Raw genomic sequence first — 20,683 nt, 5'->3', positions numbered from 1 at the left:
GGGAATGTTTAAAGAATTCTGACATAGGCTGCTTATTCATAGTCTGTGGGGAGGGATGGGTATTGTGGTTATTTTTACATATCTTAAAATTGTATACAGCGCTTTTGTGTTTTTAATGCCCAATAAAGATTTTTTTTTTTTTTGTGATATATTGAATTAGTATTATTTGCCAGTTTGCATCAGTTAATCCAAATCAATATGGGGGAGTGCATGTTGATGATGTCATTTAAGTGCTTTGTTTGATTGCTGCACATTCAACACCCACAATCAGTACTACCACAAATAACCTTTGTTATGGATGGGTGTTTGCTGCAGAATGCAGACACCAACATTTGCGGTTTATGAAGGGTGCTCAGCCTTGCCAGCAGACTCCCAGGTAACAAGATGTTTGTTTTCTCTTAAAGGAAACCTACCATTTGATTTGATGCATTATGAAACAAACATACCTTGAGAATGCTGTAGCTACACTGATGCAGGATCATATCTTGGTGAATCCATGAGCTGAGTGGTTTTGCTGAAAAAACAATTATAACATTCAGGACCTTGGAAAAGCTGGGTCAGGCTGGCTGCCTAGATCAATACATTAGACACTGAGCTTATAATTACAAATGGAGGTTAGTCAAGCATGACTAATCAACCTGAGCTGGATCACTCATACAAAGCAGCGGGGGGATGGTGTAGCAATTGATTATTCTGCCTTCCGGCACAAGCCATGGATTACATCATCACGTGCTAGGACAAGGGCTGAAGGAGCCATAGAAGTGAAACGGCTTCATTATTATCATGTTATATCTGTTTTATCAGCAAAACCACTCGGCACAGGGATTAATCAAGATATGATCCTGCAATCTATACCATTCTGAAGGTATGTTTGCTTCATGCAAATCAAATGGTAGGTTTCCTTTAAGTCTTCAGTTCCCTCACTATCCCCTCCATTTTTTTTATTTTTTTCTTCTTCTCAATGTCTCCCTCTGCTCCTATTCCCCCCTGCGTAGCAGAGTGAGACTGAAAAGAAAACAAGCCCCTTAGGACTCGGTGAGTCTGCTGGCAAGGTCACAGTCTTTTTTTTTTTCTTCTCAGCAGCAGTGGTGGTGGGGGGATTGCTCCTTCAGAATGTATCTACAACACAGATAACTTCTGATAACAAGCCTATAGCCCTTCTGGCTTATTAGTATATTAAAAAAAAATAATAATAATTTAGTAGGAAGGATTTTGATTCTGATTTTCTTTAAGATGTACATGTATGTCATCAAGCGTCAAGGGGCTTATACAGTTTACAACAGTGTTTTCTATTATCTGTGCTTTGGATTTATGAAATGAATGACTTCAAGATTTCAGTTACATTTCATTCATCATCGTTAGGCCTTTTATACAAACAGGACAAGTCTTTCAGGAAGTTGTGTCAGGAAGACCATCTCTTTTACATATGGGTTCTCATATAAATAATTTAAAAAAACAAATTCAGTGAAGAAGAGAATAACAATAGGGAAACTAAGAACAATCTCCTGTAGGTATGGTGGCAAGCATTCTGGCTGGCAACTTGGCTTTGTGCAGAAGGGTTAATGCCTAAACCTGTGGTAAGGTATTAAATATTGTGTTTTAAATTCAAACCTCTGAAGATATTAATTGAAATTTGATTGGTTCAGGTCACTATTTTCAGTAATTTTCCATGTATAGGTACTCTAAGGTAATTTTGTGTTTACATATAACATATCAGTTTGTAGATGAGTATCTGAGAGGAATGCAGTTTACAGCTCCCTGTGTATAAAGCCGCCAATACCCGCGTCATTAACTTGTAAAGATCAACATGGCAATGAAATCTCCTTGTGATTACTTTTAATGGTCCATTGAGAAATATATAAATCCTGGACTGTAAGACTCGAAAACAATTTAATTTTCTCGTAAACTTGTGCTTAGAAGCGTGACAGTTGGTTTTATATTAAGTTTTTTCTAGAACTCCAACCATGTTAATAATTGTTATACCATGTAATGAATCCCTCCAGACATGTCCACTTGATGATATCTATAGGATCTGTCCACTATGTCATTTGTGATTGATGAAATCTCATAAGCAAATTTGAGTGATACCATTATAAACATGAGAAAAAACAGTTTCAATATAGACTTCCTGTAAGTACATGGCCACAAGTACAGCACTGTGGCCAGTGCCAAGCCTATCCACATGTCATTGGATGCCTTTAGGCCAGTGATGGACAACCTTTTGAACTTGGTGTGTCAAAATTCGCCAAAAAACCATCCATAACTCGGGTGGTGTGTCACCTTTAGAAAAAAAAACTTATTTTGTGATATTTAGAGTTTAAATAACAAATATGTATAGTTATTTAACTTACCTGCTTAGTGACTTCTTTGTTAATTGGTCAGTTGGTTTCTTTTGTTGGTCTTGCTGTTATTTAACTTGTGTGGGGTGCCATGAACTAAGATAAGTGAGGGTGAGGGGGAATTATTCCAGTTATGGCGAACCTGTGGCAGTCCAGCAACAGCTAGTTTTAAGGACATTTGTGTCCTGAGAAGTGCCCCCCAAAGCAGTGTACATCACAGCCCAGCCCGGCAGAGCTCAACTCAATAAATTAACTTACCTAACTGGCACAGACTCCAACGACACCACGGACCTCCGTTACTCCTCTTCAGGCCGCTTCAGCTCCTGTGTAGATGTTCCCGCGGAGGCACAGCATAAGTTTTGTCTTTGCAAGCTGGGACTGCTCCACTCTGGAGTCATTGCGCGGCCTCCACAGAGCAGGGCTGGAGGACAGGAGCAGCAGCTGCGATCTCTCTGACTGAGATGCAGCCGCTCGCTGCAGACCACATCACCGACCGACGGCCTGACCGGCCCCAGGAAACTGCACTACAGCAATTTTTCTCCAGCAGCCGTGTGTCACTGAAAATGGCTACGTGTGTCAGTGCTGACACGCGTGTCATAGGTTGGCCATCACTGCTTTAGGCTCTATATTAGGTAGGGCCTTAAAAATGTGGTGCAACCTAATGGTTTTTGTGGACAATAGATAAACATTTCCTCCCTTCACAACGACAGCACCCATCAGAGTGCCGCCCCCCACAGACAGGAAGATCCAGACCATAAATTCTAGCCCCTCCTTCTAATCCTCAGTGATTTTCTTGTCCCTGACGGGAGACTTGTGAGGACCTCAGTGAGGTTCTCTGGACGTTTTTTGCTCATTGAAGGGGGCTGCAGTCTCTGGCTTTGCCCGAGTGGCCACAGTCCCCCCACCATTGGAGGCTTACCATATTACTGGGTTATCTCGTGGTTACTGGAAGCCGCTAGTTAGCGGTGGTGCCTGACTGTGCGGATGTGTCACTGTTATAGGTGGTGCTGCCTCCTGCATTCCATGCTAATGTAGGGTGGGCGCGTCTAAGGCTGAGTTTATGATCCGGCGGCCCATTCCTGTGGGTTTCCAAGCAACGTGCCCCATGTGACCATGACGTCGTAAGGCGGCAAGTTTCAAAAGAGAAGCGGCTCAACAAAGTCGCTGTGTTTTCTGCAAATAGAGCCGGCCACAGGATGAATCTGCTGACTGCTGTCAATTCTACTGGCGGTTTCCAGTAGCGATTCTGCTGGCTGGTGATTCCATTGACTAAAGACATCACCCCTGCTGCCATGTTTGGATAATGCAAGTAGAGAGGTTACTGAACCTAAGGACACTGATGCGGTATGCATACGGGGCTCCTTAAAAACTGCTTCTTACAAGGTCTTATGTTGTATTGTAGAAAATCTGCTAGGAAGTCTAAGAATTGGGGTTGTAAGGTGTGCAGTGTCAGGCTACCATCCTATGAGAAGCTTTCATCTGAATCTTGCTTACAACAGATGTTGGCCAAGGAGCAGGCTAGTTTCTTTGACTCTATGCATCTTTTATTAGACAAGCGGTGCAAAATGCAGTCAAAGCCACTTCTTAATAGGCGTCACTTTCTTCTAATTTACCATGAAGATTTAGAGATTCTGGCAGTTCAGATTTTGGGGATTCAAAGGTATTCATGATGTCATGTTTCAGGGTTTAGTTGAAAGTATAATTATTATTATTATTTAATTATTAAGGAAAAAGAAGGTCTTTAAATATTTACATGAATTTGAATCACTAATTATAAACAAGTGGAGTAGACCAGAGAAGAAGATATTTTTTCCCCAGGTGGCAAAAAGGAAATCCTTTTGCAGAGAATGAGACCGAATAGTGGAACAAAGCCCGCAAGATTGATATTGCTGTATCAAAGGTCTCCAGGAAATCAGCATTACCAGTTGAAGACACACGGTTCCTAAAAAACCCCATGGATAGCTTTCTAAGCAGGACTTTGAACTCGTCAACTGCGGCATTCAAATTGAATATTGCCGCCACATGCGTATCCTGTTCACTTTTAATGTGCATTACTCAGTTGGAGGATAAAATATATAATATGGAAGCCCTAGTGAAAAGCTTTTATGGGATGTCATCCTTCCTAGCTGATGCTTTAGTCGATGCATTAAGATTGTCCACAAGGTCCTCGGTCCCTTATGGCTTAAGAGTTGGGGTGGAGATATTTTCTCCAAATATCACCCGTGTAGCATCCCCTGAAAAGGAAATGTCGTATTTGGAATCCCATTTAGATAAAATCCTAGAAAAAGCTTCGAACATGAAGAAAGGGTTCCCTAGACAGAGCTATCAATCAAGGTTTTTTCATCTATACGTTTCAACCCTATCCAAAGGCAAAAGGACAGAAAAGATGCAGGTTGGAGAAGCTCTAAAAGATCAAAAGGTTTCATGTTCAACTCCCTTCTAGACTCCGCTGAGAGACAGAATCAACATTGACGCCAGGAGCCTAGTGGGGGGCATACTTTCTCTCTTTTTTTTTTTTTTTTTTTTTTTTTAATAGGAGTCCTCTGCCGTTCTAAGCTGAATTTGCTTGCTCTCGTCAAATCGAAGGAGCGATGGAGCACCTGCCCTTTATAGCTCCATATGTTGAAAAATTGGAATGGGACTTAATCCAGTCTGGACCAAGGTATCCTCCCTAAGGGTGTACTGAGCTCGCTAACATGGTGACTGGCACCAGAGAATCTTCAAAGGGAGTCGCCTGTAGACAAGCAAAGCTTCTAACACTAGTGACCGATGCAAGCACATTGGGTTGGGGTGCTCAGTTGGGAGCCAAGCTTCTTCAGAATCCTTGGGAGTAGGCTGACTCGAAAAGGCCATCAAATTTCAGAGAATTAAAAGCAATTCAAGAAGCTATAAAGAGATCGGTGTTAGTGATCGAGGGTGCAGATCTAAAAGTTATGTCCGACAACAAAACAGCAATGGCCTTTGTAAATTGACAAGGGGGCACAAGAGGGCCTTCGCTCATGTAGATAGCCTACAATATTTTTTTGGTGGAGAAACCTCTAAACTCCTTGTCGGCAGTGCATATAAAAGGGAAAGAGAATTTATAAGCAGACAAGAGACGTGTCCAGTTATTGTCATTGTAAGAGCCTCATTCTGGACCAAACGAGCTTGGTTTTCAACCTTGAGAGAAATATCAATCTCTGCTCCTTGGATCCTTCTGGAGATTCTTCATTTTCTGTACTATGGCCCAGTCTGTCATCCAGAGATCAGATCTCTTCATTTGACAGCCTAAAATTTGAGATGTTAATCCTTTCCAGGAAAAGTCTCTCAAACAACGTTATCTACTTTTAAAAAGTGTAAAACGTTAGTAACGACAAAAATATATTTTGGGATCTGGAAAGTGTTTTTCTGTTTTGTCAGTTTATGGGCATTGCTTTGCAGGTTCAGAGAAGGGGTTAAAACCAGCCACTCTAAAAGTAGAAGTGTCTGCCCTTAGTGCCCAATTCAAATGCTCCTTAGTCTCCCACTCATGGGCTGTAAGATTCCTAAGTTGTTTAAGCGTGTCCAGAACTGCCTGTCTCTTTCTCGGCTCTCCAACCCCTTGTATATTCCAAGTAACGGTTGCTATAGGGAGTGCCATAGGTGTTAAGTAAAATACATCCCATTGACTCTGTCATACCCGCCATCGCCACAGGAGGGCTGTAGTGCCCCAACTGCAGGACCCAATACTCTCAGATGTGCATACAGGTACTTGTAACATGTCCTGGCCCCCACCAAGCATTTACCTGAACCCCTCTTTCCCACTCCCCCAACTCCGCAACAGAAAAGAAACAATAACATCCCACATCTACACACACAGTGTGTAAACCGCAGTCGCCTAATGAGATATAGGTCCCGGTGGAAGAGGACCCCCCCCCCCCCCCCCCGGCAGAAGTATCGACAATTGCGGTGTTACCGGGGGAGGATTATGTAGATATCACTATGGTACAAGATGAGAAGAACCACACTGCAACTCTCCTCAACCGATAAACCAAATGTACCCCACAGAACGAGGGGAGGGAGTGCAAAACTATACTTGTGAGACAATTGCGATAAAAAATGAATAAATCTTTATTAGTGCTATGCTAAGAAACACAGAAGAAATGCAGTCAAACCCGGACATCGTGGAGACTATGCATATATAAAAAGTGCAGAAGAGACTGGATACAAAGTAGCATAGGGACCTATTAGGTACCATCTGGAGAGAACACCTATATTACATAGAAAAAGCATAGAGAGAGTCTATCCTGTACGAAACCATAAAAAGCACTCCAGATGGTGGGTACCAGTCCTTACTAAAATGATGAAAGTGGTGTGCTCCACTATCTGGGATGACTGCGTGCCCGACGCACTTTTCAGCTCAAGATGAGCCTTCTTCTGGGGGTGGCGTCATCCTGGTCAGGGTTCATGTAATATGGAGACATCGGGCCAATGAGATTCCGATACTGTGTGATACGCATGTGATCGCAATGTTGCGGGACACGTGACGAAGGGAGTGATCACGTGACCGTGAAATCTCTCCTCAACCCCCAGGGCTACCCAGACAAAGTGAACTGAAAGCATATAACACAATAAAGTTGAATCGGTTACAATTAAAAAAAACTAATAATTATACTGGTAGAATGGAAAAGAAAGAAAAATACCGATATAGAAGTGAGCAAACCGCATCGCATACCCATAATAGCACTGTTAACAGAGTAAAACCCTGTGTTACATAACAGAGTGTCCAGGGTGGGACCGCAGCAGTAAGTCTGACTCATGCCACGAACCATGAAGAACAGTAGTGAAAATCGGGCTCGTTGCTTATGGTGATCTGCGCCATTGTTGTCATCTCTTATTTGCTGCTCAAGCCATCCAAGCACCTCTTGGGGGGAATCGAAAAAAAAATGGGTGGCGCCCAGAGCAACAACACGCGGGCAGGCTGGATACATCATGGAGTAGTAGTCTCTAAAATGGCTCCTGGCTGTGGCTGCCCTCCCAGGGGAATAGTAGCTAGGACCAGCCCAGCGATCCCCACCTTCTATAGGCCTATTGCGTGCAAACTGTCCTAGCTGCTCTGCGGCACCTCTGGCTAAACAGCATGGCGCATGGAGCGGGCAGGCATGGCCTCGGCGACGCCATGTTGGGAGCCTCTCCTCATCCCCTTACCGAACCTGCCACCAAGCATTGCGGCTTGTAGAAGCAGAGTTTCGCGGCTCCGGTACGTGCAGGAAGGTCTCCCCTGTCAGGGGTACAAGTGTGTGGCTTGTGGGCGCGGGGATTCAAGCAGGGTTTGGCAATGTGTGTGTGGGTAGCGGCGGGAGCTCACTTGCGGCACGTTTGCTCACATCGCCACCGTAGCTCTGCCCCCATTTTTACTATATTTGAAGTAGTATTGAAGTCTTTTAGAACAATGATTTATATTTAACATTTACAGTTCAAGTGTCCATGTCACGCCTACCTAATAATAATATTCTTACAAAATTCTTTTCATGCAGCATACATACATGTCTGAAACTGGTGGAATAAAGATGAGAATATGACATTAAAGCTTTGTACCTGTGCCTCATTTTATGTATAGAGTGGCAAAGTGAAGAAGTTTTTTAAAGAATGTGACATTGAATGTGGAATGGCATCTCAATATACTGTTTAATAAATTTGGCACAGATTACATAAGTTATTGCAGCATGTATTGATGGAGTCTGTTGACTTTAAAATGTCCTTATGATAACTGGGTCAATTTTCATGGTTCAGTGAATTGAAAATCGAACCATGTGTGTCGAAACTTTCAATTGTTGCCTTCTTTTTACGCTATTATTGAAATTTTTTTTGAACCAATATGGATTAAATAAAGGAACCAAGAGTTTTTTTGCATAATTTTTTGTGTGCTGGAGGAGTAAATTTCTTCCTTTTGAATTATTTCCAATACCTGTCTACACAATTGTGTAAATAGGCATTGGCATTAAAGATCATAGGTTATCCATAGTGGGGCAGACTGCGTGTTCATACCATAAATCGAGTGAATCCAGTATAAAACATATTGGCCAATAAACTAAAACAAAACATAGGAAGGAATAAGAAAAGGGTATTGAAGGAAAGTGAATAAAATGTGCCTTGTTAGTAGAACTTACTAGATGTTGATACAATATATTAAAATATTTTGTATAGAACTCTCAGGCATTTTAAGTAGGTAACACTTTTATATAATACACTTTAGCTTTAGATGAGAGATCATTTTCACTCTTCTTTCTTATGTCCTGCAGATCTAAAGCTACATCTTCAGAGTACAGACTATGGAACATTCCTGGCTAACGAAGCCTCTCCTCTTGCTGTTTCGGTCATTGATGACAAGCTCAAGGAAAAGATGGTGGTGGAGTTCAGGCACATGAGAAATCAGTCATATGAGCCACTTGCCAGTTTCCTAGATTTTATCACGTAAGTTTTTGGATTTTTATTCCAAGATTGTCTTTTATGTTTCCACTTTTACATTCTCTTTGTTATCCAGTGTGTGAAAAAATGTTAAATAATACCCTAACAAATTAAAAAAAATACCTGGTCCAAACTACCACAGAAAACTTTGTCAGAAAGCTTATTTCCAACCAGCAGGAAATGCGCTCTCTCTTCTGCTGTCAGCAGAATATCTGTATTAAGCTAAATATCCATATACCAGTATAGTATTCTTATGACAAATAAGCTTGTTGGTCCGTATGACACAATGGGTCCCGAGTTCACTTCCTGTCTGTCTTTTTATTATAAACATTGCCTGAAATAATAGTATATTAACCAGGAGCAGTGTTTACTCAAAATAAAACATGATGGCTACTATTTGGTGAGAGTAATATGCAGCAAAAGGGGATACAACATCTGAGAAGAGTACATTTACCTATTTACATTGCGGTTACCATTTGTGTTAACACAAGTGTAAATGCATTGCATTAATATTGCGGTTTGTAAACACAAATGTTAATGCAAAGTAATTAGCTAAATCTCTTTTCCATAGCTTTTGTATTGTGATTTAAAACGTAGTGTAAACAGCACGTGTGAAGTAGTTGGCAGCTGATAAGCTAGCACTAGGCCATAACAGTAGTAGGTCATAACACTTTTTCTAGCAAGGACATGCCTACTTGGGGAATCACTTTCCAACAGGTGCCACGGGTGTTTAGTAGGGGAGTCATAATTTTCATAAGAAAAGTCCAAGTTAACTTGCACCTTCAAATGGAACCTGTCAAGGGTATTTGGGACACTAAACCACCCACAGGACCTTATGGATTGGTGGTTTAGTGTCCCAAATAGCCGCTTATTTTTTTTAAAAATAACCCAACTTTTTATATTTGTCACGTTCCTTCAGTGACTGCATGTGCAGTTAAGCCGGCATGGGATCCTAAGATGTGAGTCCGATTTGGACCCTAAACCTGTCCATAAGGGCCTATAGTTGGTTTGGGGTCCCAAATTGACCTGACAGGTCACAAGATTCTTCTTGGATGATTATTTTGTGCAACTAGAAAGTTAAAATCCAGATTGCGACGCCAATAATCTGGCCATGTGTATTCTACACAAATCACAATGAATGGGGTTATGAACAGAATATTTTTAAAGGGTTATTCCCAAGACAAGATTGTTAAATGCACTCAGGATAATAAAATAACACACTCTAATTCAATGTTATTAACCCCTTAACGCCAAGGCACTTTTTTGTTTTTGCGTTATCAATTTTCACTCCCCACTTTCAAAAATCAAACTTTTTTATTTTTCCATGTAAAGAGCTGTGTGAGGGCTTGTTTTCTGTGTAATAAACTGCACTTTATAGTGACAGTATTTAATATTCTATGCCGTTTACTGAGGAGCGGGGAAAAAAAATTCCAAATACAGTGAAATTGGTGGAAAACTTTTATTCTTTGATCACTACGATCATGGGGATCCCAAATATGTATTGGCCATATTAGCCATCTTGTGCTAATAACTTTTCATACCTGTGGGTGGTGTACTTTTTTTTTTTTTTTTTTGGTACTTTTAATTACGTTTTCAATGCTACCATTTTAAGGACTGTACAGCCTTTTTAATCCCTTTTTATTGATTTTTTTTTTTTTTTTTTTTTTTTTATATATGTTTTTCAAAATGGCAAAGTGTCATTTTTGATTTTGGGCACTATTTTTTGTCACTGGGTTAAATGCAGAGAAAAATCGTTATTATATTTTTACAGATTGGGTATCTCCGTGTCCGAAAATGCCCAATGTGTTTATAATATTTACAGTTTATTTATATTATGACTTCTAAGGAAGGGTGGCGCCTCGGGTAATAACTTAAGGAAAAGAGTGAATCGTAAACAACAGTCCACAATGGGGTGCTCACCATCAGCCACCTTGGCTAGTATGCGTCAAGCCCTGCTTCAGGGTAATTTGAAGAGTCCAGATGCGGTCACGGTCTGCTGCTCCACTAGCCAAAAACGAAACTCACCGGTTCTAAAAGGGGTAAACCAGCAGTAGAAAGCATGTAGGGGTAGGTAGGCTAGACAAAAACGGGCGCTGACCACCACTGTAGGAGTATCTACGGCAGTATATACTGACTCAACTCCAGTGTGATAAATTTAAATTAACATTTATTAATACAGACTCAAAATTGAGAAAGCTACATAAAATAAGGTAAAACTGGTATTAGTAAATAAATCCTCCTCCTCTTTTTATCTTTCAGACCCCTAGGGTACTTTAATCCTAGATTGTCTGATTGACCCTACAATATACTGCCATACTACAGTATGGCAGTATGTCCTGATTTTCCACCTCATACATTACAATGTGTGAATCGCACATTGTAATGAATAGGTTAAAATAAGACGGTCTCGGGTCTTTGGAAGACCAAAGGCTGTCATGGCAACTGATCGCTACTCACGATGACGTCACAGGGAGCGACGATCTTCCCGTCATTTGCTATCCCTGTCGGCGGTGATCAATGGGTTAGCACCAATCGTGGGTGAAACCGGTAAGTGTTTTCTGCAATATGCAGCAAAGACTTACCGGCTCTACAGGGGGCCCACAGCCGACACGTGACATTGACACATGGTGGGAGATTTATTATAAGTCTCAGAGCAGAACTGTTCTAGTTGCCTATGGCAACCAATTAGAGCCCAGCTTTCTCTTTACCACATCTGTTTACATCTTATTGGTTTCCATGGGCAACTAGAACGGTTTTACCTCAAACTTGATGATAAATCTCCCCCATGATCTTTATTGTGTTAACATCACTATGGCGTTGACATTTTGAGAATTTTCTTTGATGGGCAAACCCCTTTAACCCATTCACGACCCGTGACGTAATAGCACGTCACGGGGCCGGCCGCGGGTGCATGGAGAGGGCTCACGCGCTGAGCCCTCTCCATAGCCGGTAAGTCTTTGGTGCATATTGCAGCAAAGGCTTACCGGTAACACCCGCGATCGGTGCTAGCACCGATCGCGGGTGTTTTCACCTCGATCGCCGCCGGCAAAGCTGCCGGCGGCTTCAAAAGGATGGCGGCGCGTGGGCGCCGCCATCTTTTCGAGGATCGCCGCTCCCCGTGACGTCATCCGGGAGCGGTGATCCGTCGCCATGGTAACCTCGGGTCTCACGAAGACCCGAGGCTACTTCGGGTTAACCCATGCATTACAATGTGCTATCAGCACATTGTAATGTATGAGTAGTAAAATCCCCATATACTGCCATACTGTAGTATGGCAGTATATGATAGGATCGTGCAGACACCCTAGGGTTAAAGTACCCTAGGGAGACTGAAAAGTACTAAAAATAAAAAAAAGTTAAAAAAAAAAATTACAATAAAAAAACCCTAAAAACTCAAATCACCCCCCTTTCCCTAGAACTGATATAAATATAAATAAACAGTAAAAATCAAACACATTAGGTATCGCCGCGTCCGAAAATGCCCAATCTATGAAAATATGATAATGGTTTTTCACTGCGTTTAATCCCGTAACGGAAAATCTCGCCCAAAGTCGAAAATGGCACTTTTTTTGTCATTTAAAAAAAAATTAAAAAATTCTATAAAAAGTGATCACAAGGTCGAACAGTCCTAAAATTGATAACATTGTAAACGTCATCAAAATCATTGTAAACAACATCAGGAGGTTTTAATTTTTTTAAATGTATGAAAACTAGAGATGAGCGAACATGCTCGTCCGAGCTTGATGCTCGGTCGAGCATTAGCGTACTCGAAACTGCTCGTTGCTCGGACGAATACTTCGCCCGCTCGAGAAAATGGCAGCTCCCGCCGTTTTGCTTTTTGGCGGCCAGAAACAGAGCCAATCACAAGCCAGGAGACTCTGCACTCCACCCAGCATGACGTGGTACCCTTACACGTCGATAGCAGTGGTTGGCTGGCCAGATCAGGTGACCCTGGGATAGACTAGCCGCTGCCCGCGCTGCTCGGATCATTCTGTGTCTGGATGCCGCTAGGGAGAGAGCTGCTGCTGGTCAGGGAAAGCGTTAGGGTGTTCTATTAGCTTACTGTTAGGCAGGAGTGATTCTCCAAGAACCCAACAGCCCTTCTTAGGGCTACAATAACGTTCTACTTTTTTTTTTTTATTTGCAGCTAGTACCATATTGTGAGGAATTTGCAGGGGGACTTGCTACCGTTGTGTTTAGCTCTTAGTGACACACATATCCACCTCAAACACCAAAGTGGGAAAATTTATTAGGGGTTTGATTTCAATTAGGCACAGTCTGCCATTTACTTTTTATTTTACGTTTATTTTTTTAATAACTCTGTGTCATCTCATCTGGCATAGTATTGTGCTTTCATACTTGGCTAGAAAATAGCCATAGGAGAATCTAAACGGCTTACTTACGCCTACAGTAGCATTTATATATATTTGATTTCTGGTTGATCTGCTGGTGGCTGTACTTGCTGCAGTGCATCTACTAGCCAATTGTGAGCAATTTGTAGTGAGACTTGCGACCGCTGTGTTTTGCGCTTAGTGACGCACATATCCATTGCAAAGACCGAAGTGGGAAAATTTAGTAGGGGTTGGATTTCAATTAGGCACAGTCTGCCATTTTTCCTTTTTTATTTTACGTTTATTTTGTTTCATAACTCTGCGTCATCTCATCTGGCATAGTAGTGTGCTTTCATACTTGGCTAGAAAATAGCCATAGCAATAGGATAGCATCGTTTGGTTTTAAAAACTCAAAAACACAAAAAAAAAAAAAAAACACAAAAAAAAGTAAAAAAAAAATTAAAGCTATAACTCTCATTTTAAAAATGTTTAACCCGAGGGCTAGGGGTAGAGGACGAGGGCGGGGACGTGGGCGTCCAACTACTGCAGGGGTCAGAGGCCGTGGTCCTGGCCGGGGTGAGACACCACCTGCTTATGAGGGAGCAGGGGAACGCCGCAGAGCTACACTCCCTAGGTTCATGTCTGAAGTTACTGGGACTCGTGGTAGAGCACTGTTGAGGCCAGAACCGTGCGAACAGGTGATGTCGTGGATTGCCGACAATGCTTCGAGCAATTTGTCCACCAGTCAGTCTTCCACGCAGTCCACCCATGTCACCGAAATCGCCACTCGCACCTCAGCCTCCTCCCCCCCAGTCTGCCCCCTCCCAGGAAAATTTGGCATTTGAACCGGCATACTCTGAGGAACTGTTTTCTGGACCCTTCCCACAGTCACAAACCACTTGTCCGGTTGCTGCTGAGCAATTTTCCGATGCCCAGGTTTTCCACCAGTCACAGTCTGTGGGTGATGATGACCTTCTTGACGTAGTGGAAGTGTGTAAAGAGGTGTCCGACGATGAGGAGACACGGTTGTCAGACAGTGGGGAAGTTGTTGTCAGGGCAGGAAGTCCGAGGGGGGAGCAGACTGAGGGATCGGAGGATGATGAGGTGACAGACCCAAGCTGGGTTGATAGGCCGGGTGAACACAGTGCTTCTGAGACGGAGGAGAGTCCTCGACCAGAACAGGTTGGAAGAGGCAGTGGTGGGGCCAGACGGAGAGGCAGGGCCAGAGCTGGTGCATCAGCGCCAAATGTGTCAACTAGTGAAGCTCCCGTGGCGAGGGCTCTTGCGGCGAGGGCTAGATTTTCAGAAGTCTGGAGGTTCTTTAAGGAAACACCGGATGACCGACGGACTGTGGTGTGCAACATTTGCCAAACCAGGATCAGCAGGGGTTCCACCACTACTAGCTTAACTACCACCAGTATGCGCAGGCATATGAATGCTAAACACCCCACTCAGTGGCAACAAGCCCGTTCACCTCCGGCCGTGCACACCACTGCTCCTTCCCCTGTGTCAGCTGATAGTCAGCCCCCTGCCCAGGACCCTGCCACAAAAACCCCATCGTCGCCTCCACGATCCTCCACAGCATCCACCAGCGTTCAGCTCTCCATACCCCAGACGCTGGAGCGGAAACGCAAATATAGTGCAACCCACCCGCACGCCCAAGCCCTTAATGTCCACATCTCCAGATTGCTTAGCCTGGAGATGCTGCCCTATAGGCTAGTAGAGACCGAGGCCTTTCGCAACCTCATGGCGGCGGCCGCCCCTCGGTATTCGGTCCCCAGCCGCCACTACTTTTCCCGGTGTGCCGTCCCAGCCCTGCACCAGCACGTGTCAGACAACATCATCCGTGCCCTGACCAACGCCGTTTCTGACAAGGTCCACCTGACCACGGACACGTGGACGAGTGCTGCCGGGCAGGGCCACTATATATCGCTGACGGCACATTGGGTTAACTTGGTGGAGGCTGGGACCGAGTCTGACCCTGGGGCTGGTCATATACTGCCGACGCCGAGGATTGCGGGGCCTACCTCGGTCCAGGTGTTTCAGGCCTACTATGCCTCCTCCTCCTCCCACCCCTCCTCCTCCTCCGAACTACCATCCGTGGGCACGGCGCCATCAGTCGGTAGCTCTAGGCACAGCAGCAGTGCCGTCTCTAAGCGACAGCAGGCGGTGCTCAAACTGCTGAGCCTAGGCGATAAAAGGCACACCGCCCAAGAGCTATTACAGGGCATCACGGCGCAGACTGATCTGTGCTAGCACCGCTGAACCTGAAGCCAGGCATGGTTGTGTGTGACAACGGCCGTAACCTGGTGGCGGCTCTGCAACTCGGCAGACTGACACATGTGCCATGCCTGGCCCATGTGTTAAATCTGATAGTTCAGCGTTTCCTCAAGACATACACCAATCTGTCAGATTTGCTCACGAAGGTGCGCCGCATCTGTGCACATTTCAGGAAGTCCAGCACAGATGCTGCCACTCTCAGGGCAGCGCAGCGCCGCCTCCAACTGCCCGCTCACCGACTGTTGTGCGACGTGCCCACGAGGTGGAATTCAACACTGACCATGTTATCCAGAGTTTACCAGCAGCGCCGAGCCATTGTAGACTGCCAGATGTCAACTTCCACCAGAACTGGTAGTCAGGTCAGTCAGCTTCCTCAAGTCTACAATGAGGAGTGGACGTGGATGTCTGATATCTGTCAGGTGCTGAGTAACTTTGAGGAGTCAACACAGATGGTCAGTGGCGATGCCGCCATCATCAGCCTCACCATCCCGCTGCTTGGCCTGTTGAAAAACTCTCTGATCAGCATGAAGTCGGAAGCTTTGCGCTCGTCACAAGAGACGGGGGAAGAAGATTCCCTTGTTGATAGCCAAAGCACCCTCAGGTCTGTTTCTCAGCGCATATCGGAGGAGGTGGAGGAGGATGAGGAGGAAGAGGAGGAGAATGTTGGCGAGACACAAGAGGGGACCATTGTTGAGTCCTTCACTGTTCAGCGTGTATGGGCAGAAGAAGAGGAGTTGGAGGAGGAGGAAATGGACAGTCAGGCCAGTGAGGGGAGTGAATTCTTACGCGTTGGTACTCTGGCGCATATGGCAGATTTCATGCTAGGCTGCCTATCCCGTGACCCTCGCGTTCAAAGAATTTATTCCAGCACCGATTACTGGGTGTTCACTCTCCTGGACCCACGGTACAAGCAAAATCTTTCCACTCTCATCCCTGCAGAGGAAAGGAGTGTGAGAATGCATGAATACCAGCAGGCCCTGGTGCACAAGCTGAAACCGTATTTCCCTTCTGACAGCGCTAGCGGCAGAGTGCGTAGTTCTGCGTGACAAGTAGCGAGGGAGAGTAGGCGAGCAGGCAGCTTGTCCAGCACTGGCAAGGGTACGCTTTACAAGGCTTTTGCCAGCTTTATGTCACCCCAGCAAGACACTGTCACCTGTCCCCTGTCCCCAGTCTCGGCAGAGTAGGGCTGATCTTTACAGAAAGATGGTGAGGGAGTACGTAGCTGACCATACCATCGTCCTAAATGATCACACAGCTCCCTACAACTACTGGGTTTCAAAGCTGGACATGTGGCACGAACTGGCGCTGTACGCCTTGGAGGTTCTTGCCTGCCCTGCCGCTAGCGTCTTGTCCGAGCGGGTTTTCAGTGCAGCTGGTGGCATCATCACCGATAAGCGTACACGCCTGTCGACTGACAGCGCTGACAGGCTGACGCTTATTAAGATGAATAAAGCCTGGATTTCTCATAATTTCCAATCTCCACCAGGTGAAGGAAGCTCAACCTGAATAATTGATCCACTCCTCCTCCTCCTCATTTTCCTCCTTCTCCTCCTCTTTGTACAGTAAAGCAGAGGAAACTGGCTATTTTTTGACAGGGCCCACTGGCTCTAGCTATAGTACTTTATGCATTTAATTTTTCTGGAGGGCCACCGACCCGGTCCTCTGTTTTAAACAATTTTTGGGAGTGCCACATACAGGCACTCAATCGATTCCATTTTTCTGGAGGGCCACCTACCTGCTCCTCTGGTTTGAAAACTTTTTGGGACTGCCACATACAGGCACTCAATGTATTCAATTTTTCTGGAGGGCCACCTACCTGCTCCTCTGGTTTGAAAAATTTTTGGGACTGCCACATACAGGCACTATCCAAATTAAATTGTCTCCATAGCAGCCTCCACACGTTGTCTCCATTGCTACCTCCAAAAGTCGTCCATATAGCTGCCTCCATACATCGTCCCTTTATCAAACGAGGTGTGTCAGGCAGAAATTTGGGTTGTTTTCATGGATTCCACATCAAAGTTGTTAACTTTGTCGCCACCCAGCTGTGTTATCCACAAAATATACAAATAAACTTTTATCATTTACCAATATTTTTTCAGCGCTTCTTGCGCATCGGTTTACATTCCCCTCACCCGCTATATCCCAAACTTATAAGAACGCTACTACACTTGATCTTATACAAAAGGTTCTTAGAAGTGCTGTTTGGGGAGTAGCCTAGAGACAGGGGCTTGGATTGGCGAAAGCTCGCCTGGCTGCGGAGCGCCAGCTCCATCCCAAGATCCAACTAACATAGTTTTAACTGCAGCACCTTTAATCTACTACTAGTTCACTGCCTCCATAATAATAATAATAATCTTTATTTATATAGCGCCATCATATTCCGTAGCGCTTTACAAATCATAGGAAACAAATACAAATGTAATGTAACAGAGCACAACATTTGTATGGAACAACAGGAGTGAGGTCCCTGCTCGCCAGAGCTTACGGTTTATGAAGATGATGGGGTAACACGAGGTAAAAGAATATTTAATGGTCAAGCCATTCTTCTTAGGGAATAGAACAAAATATAATAAATGGAATTGCTGTCGCTTGAACCACTCAGCCGTCATCTTATATACCAGGTCCAGGGTGAATGGGACTGTAGAGAAGTCTGGTGCCTGTTGGTTGCTGGATAACAGATGGGAGGACGACACAGGACGGGTTAGTAGAAGAGTTAAAACTTCATGCAGTTAATGAGTGTTATAGGCTTGCCTAAAGAAATGGGTTTTAAGAGCACGTTTGAAACTTTGGAGGTTAGGTATTAGTCTGATAGTCCAGGGCAGAGCATTCCATAGAATTGGTGCAGCTCTAGAGAAGTCTTGGAGACGCGAGTGGGAGGTCCGCACTAGGGTAGAGGTTAATCTAAGATCACTGGCGGATCTAAGAGCACGGGTTGGGCGATAGACTCCGATAAGAGAGGAGAGGTAGGGGGGTGCAGCATTATACAGAGCTTTATGGATGAGGGTTATTATTTTAAACTATTCGAAAGGAGGCTGGCAGCCAGTGCAGCGACTGGCATGAACTGTAAGCATACATGGTCCCCTTATCAAACGAGCTGTGTCAGGCAGAATTTTGGGTTGTTTTCATGGCTTCCACAACAAACTTGTTAACTTTGTCGCCACCCTGCTGTGTAATCCACAAAATATACTGGCAAACTTTTATCATGTACCGATATTATTTGAGCGCTTCTTGCTCACCTCCTTTGGTTCCTCTCTGCCACCCATTGGTTTGAAGCCTGAGTCCATTTAGGGTATGTCGCCATGACACTCTCTAGCCTGCTGCCGCTGCCTCTGCATGCCGTCCCCTATAGTGTCAGGGTCAATTATTGGATGTTTTAGATGCTATCTAGCTTCATTCTGTCACTCTGTCATGGCCATGCTGTTGCCCATAATTTTGGCATAATGGTGCGATTAAGCAGCCTCAGAGGCATCCATGCATGCTGCCCCTGCTGTTTCCTGTCCATTTCCGTGGTGTTTCCATCCTTTTCTGAGGTTCCCAGGTGTTTGGCCAAGCTTCCCTGTGCAGAGCCTTGGTCCCCTTGAAAAATGCTCGAGTCTCCCATTGACTTCAATGGGGCTCGTTATTCGAGACGAGCACTCGAGCATCGGGAAAAGTTCGTCTCGAATAACGAGTACCCGAGCATTTTAGTGCTCGCTCATCTCTAATGAAAACATTATAAAACCTATACAAATTTGGTATCCCCGTAATCGCACAGACCCAAAGAATAAAGTAGACATGTCATTTGGGGCGCACAGTGAAATCCGTAAGATCCAAGCCCACAAGAAGACGGCACACATGTGTTTTTTTACCAATTTCACTGCATTTGGAATTTTTTTCCTGCTTCCTAGTACACGGCATGGAATATTCAATACCATCTCTATGAAGTGCAATTTGTTACGCAGAAAATAAGCCGTCACACAGCTCTGTACATGGAAAAATAAAAAAGTTATGGATTTTTGATCATGGGGAGTAAAAAATGAAAATGAAAAAACAAAAAAGGGCCAGGTCCTGAAAGGGTTAAGTGTCTGTGTAGAACTGTCTTGTCCTTATATTTTGTTACCCAAGTAAAAATATAATTTGGATGCCTGAAATCCCAAGAGAGTCAAAGCTAACTGCTCTGGTGAAGGACTAGTAAGTAAGTTGCGTTTAACACAGTTTAGCAGGACCTTTCCAGCTGGCAGAACAACAAGTTATTCACTGACAAAAGTAATAGCTGTGGTTCATAATTAGCCACAGTTATACCGCTCTGCTCCCGGCTGCCGGGCTGCAGAGAGCGTCCTGAGTAGTGAGCATTCTGCCAACTGCTGTTTTAGTGTAGACACGTAGCTATCTGTGCTATGACTACAGAGACATTTATAGCGTAGGCAAACATTATGAAAGCTTCTGGGTGCAAAGTTAAAGGTGCGGACAATGATACAGGGTAATTCGGGATGCGCTCTGAAGAATACTCTGTTCTTGGGTCCAGGAGCTCCCTAAATAAATCCATTCAAAATAAATTGTTTAGAATCTTAGTTCTTTGCAGTTTTTTGCTACAGAAAATTTTGAAGACTTACTGAAATCTTAACTGAAAGTTAAAATTGTAGAAAATTCTTTTGCAGTATATTCCTAGTCTAAAGTGGCTTTCACAATATCTTTATCAGTATTTTGCCTTCGTGCTTTTAAACCAAAACCAGGAAATGCTATAATACGATTTTTAGTGTTTACAGAGACATTTTTACACAAATGTTTTTACAGAGCTACAGTATTTTTTGCATGAAATGAGGAAAAACAACTTGCCATATATCGCAGACTGTATGACGCGCTTTTTAGCACAAAAAATCTTGCTAAAAAATACTTGCATAATAACATTCAAATGTCAGGATCCATGACTTCCAACCGCTTTAACGGAGATTGTGTGAATCGCTGACACCTGATCTGAGAGAGCGAAGCCTCCGCACTGTTCTCTCCCTCTCCCTGCTGTCCCGAGATGGTTACTACCTACAGATCCTGACAGAAGAATAAATTGCATTAAAGAGAACCTGTGGGGAAGATTTGGGACACTAAAGCACCCATAGGTTTTTATGGTCTAGTGGTATAGTTTCCCAAATCGCACTGTATTATTTTAAAACTTTATACTTGCCTCGTTCCTTCGGCACCTGCACATTGCAGCTTGTACACCCCGGCTTCACTGCGTCTTTTTTTTTTTTTTTTATAATTATTTTTTACCGCATACAGCCTTCGTAAAGCTCACTTTGGAACCCTAAACAGCATTTCCATAAGGACCTATAG

The 20,683-nt window shown here is 44.0% G+C and overlaps 1 protein-coding gene across 1 annotated transcript in view; it reads left to right on the top strand.

The window, feature by feature from the left end:
- The window catches only part of ATP6V0D1 (ATPase H+ transporting V0 subunit d1), a 105,348-nt gene that overhangs the window by 35,159 nt on the left and 49,506 nt on the right, over positions 1-20,683 (top strand). Inside the window, exon 2 of the mRNA XM_072117720.1 lies at positions 8,600-8,771. Coding sequence (XP_071973821.1) covers positions 8,600-8,771 — 172 coding nt within the window. The remainder of the gene's footprint in view (positions 1-8,599; positions 8,772-20,683) is intronic.

This window comes from Engystomops pustulosus, chromosome 7 (assembly GCF_040894005.1).
Source record: "Engystomops pustulosus chromosome 7, aEngPut4.maternal, whole genome shotgun sequence".
Classification (NCBI taxonomy): domain Eukaryota; kingdom Metazoa; phylum Chordata; class Amphibia; order Anura; family Leptodactylidae; genus Engystomops; species Engystomops pustulosus.
The sequence above is the reverse complement of the archived record's forward strand: the minus strand, read 5'-3'. Positions and strand labels throughout refer to the sequence as shown.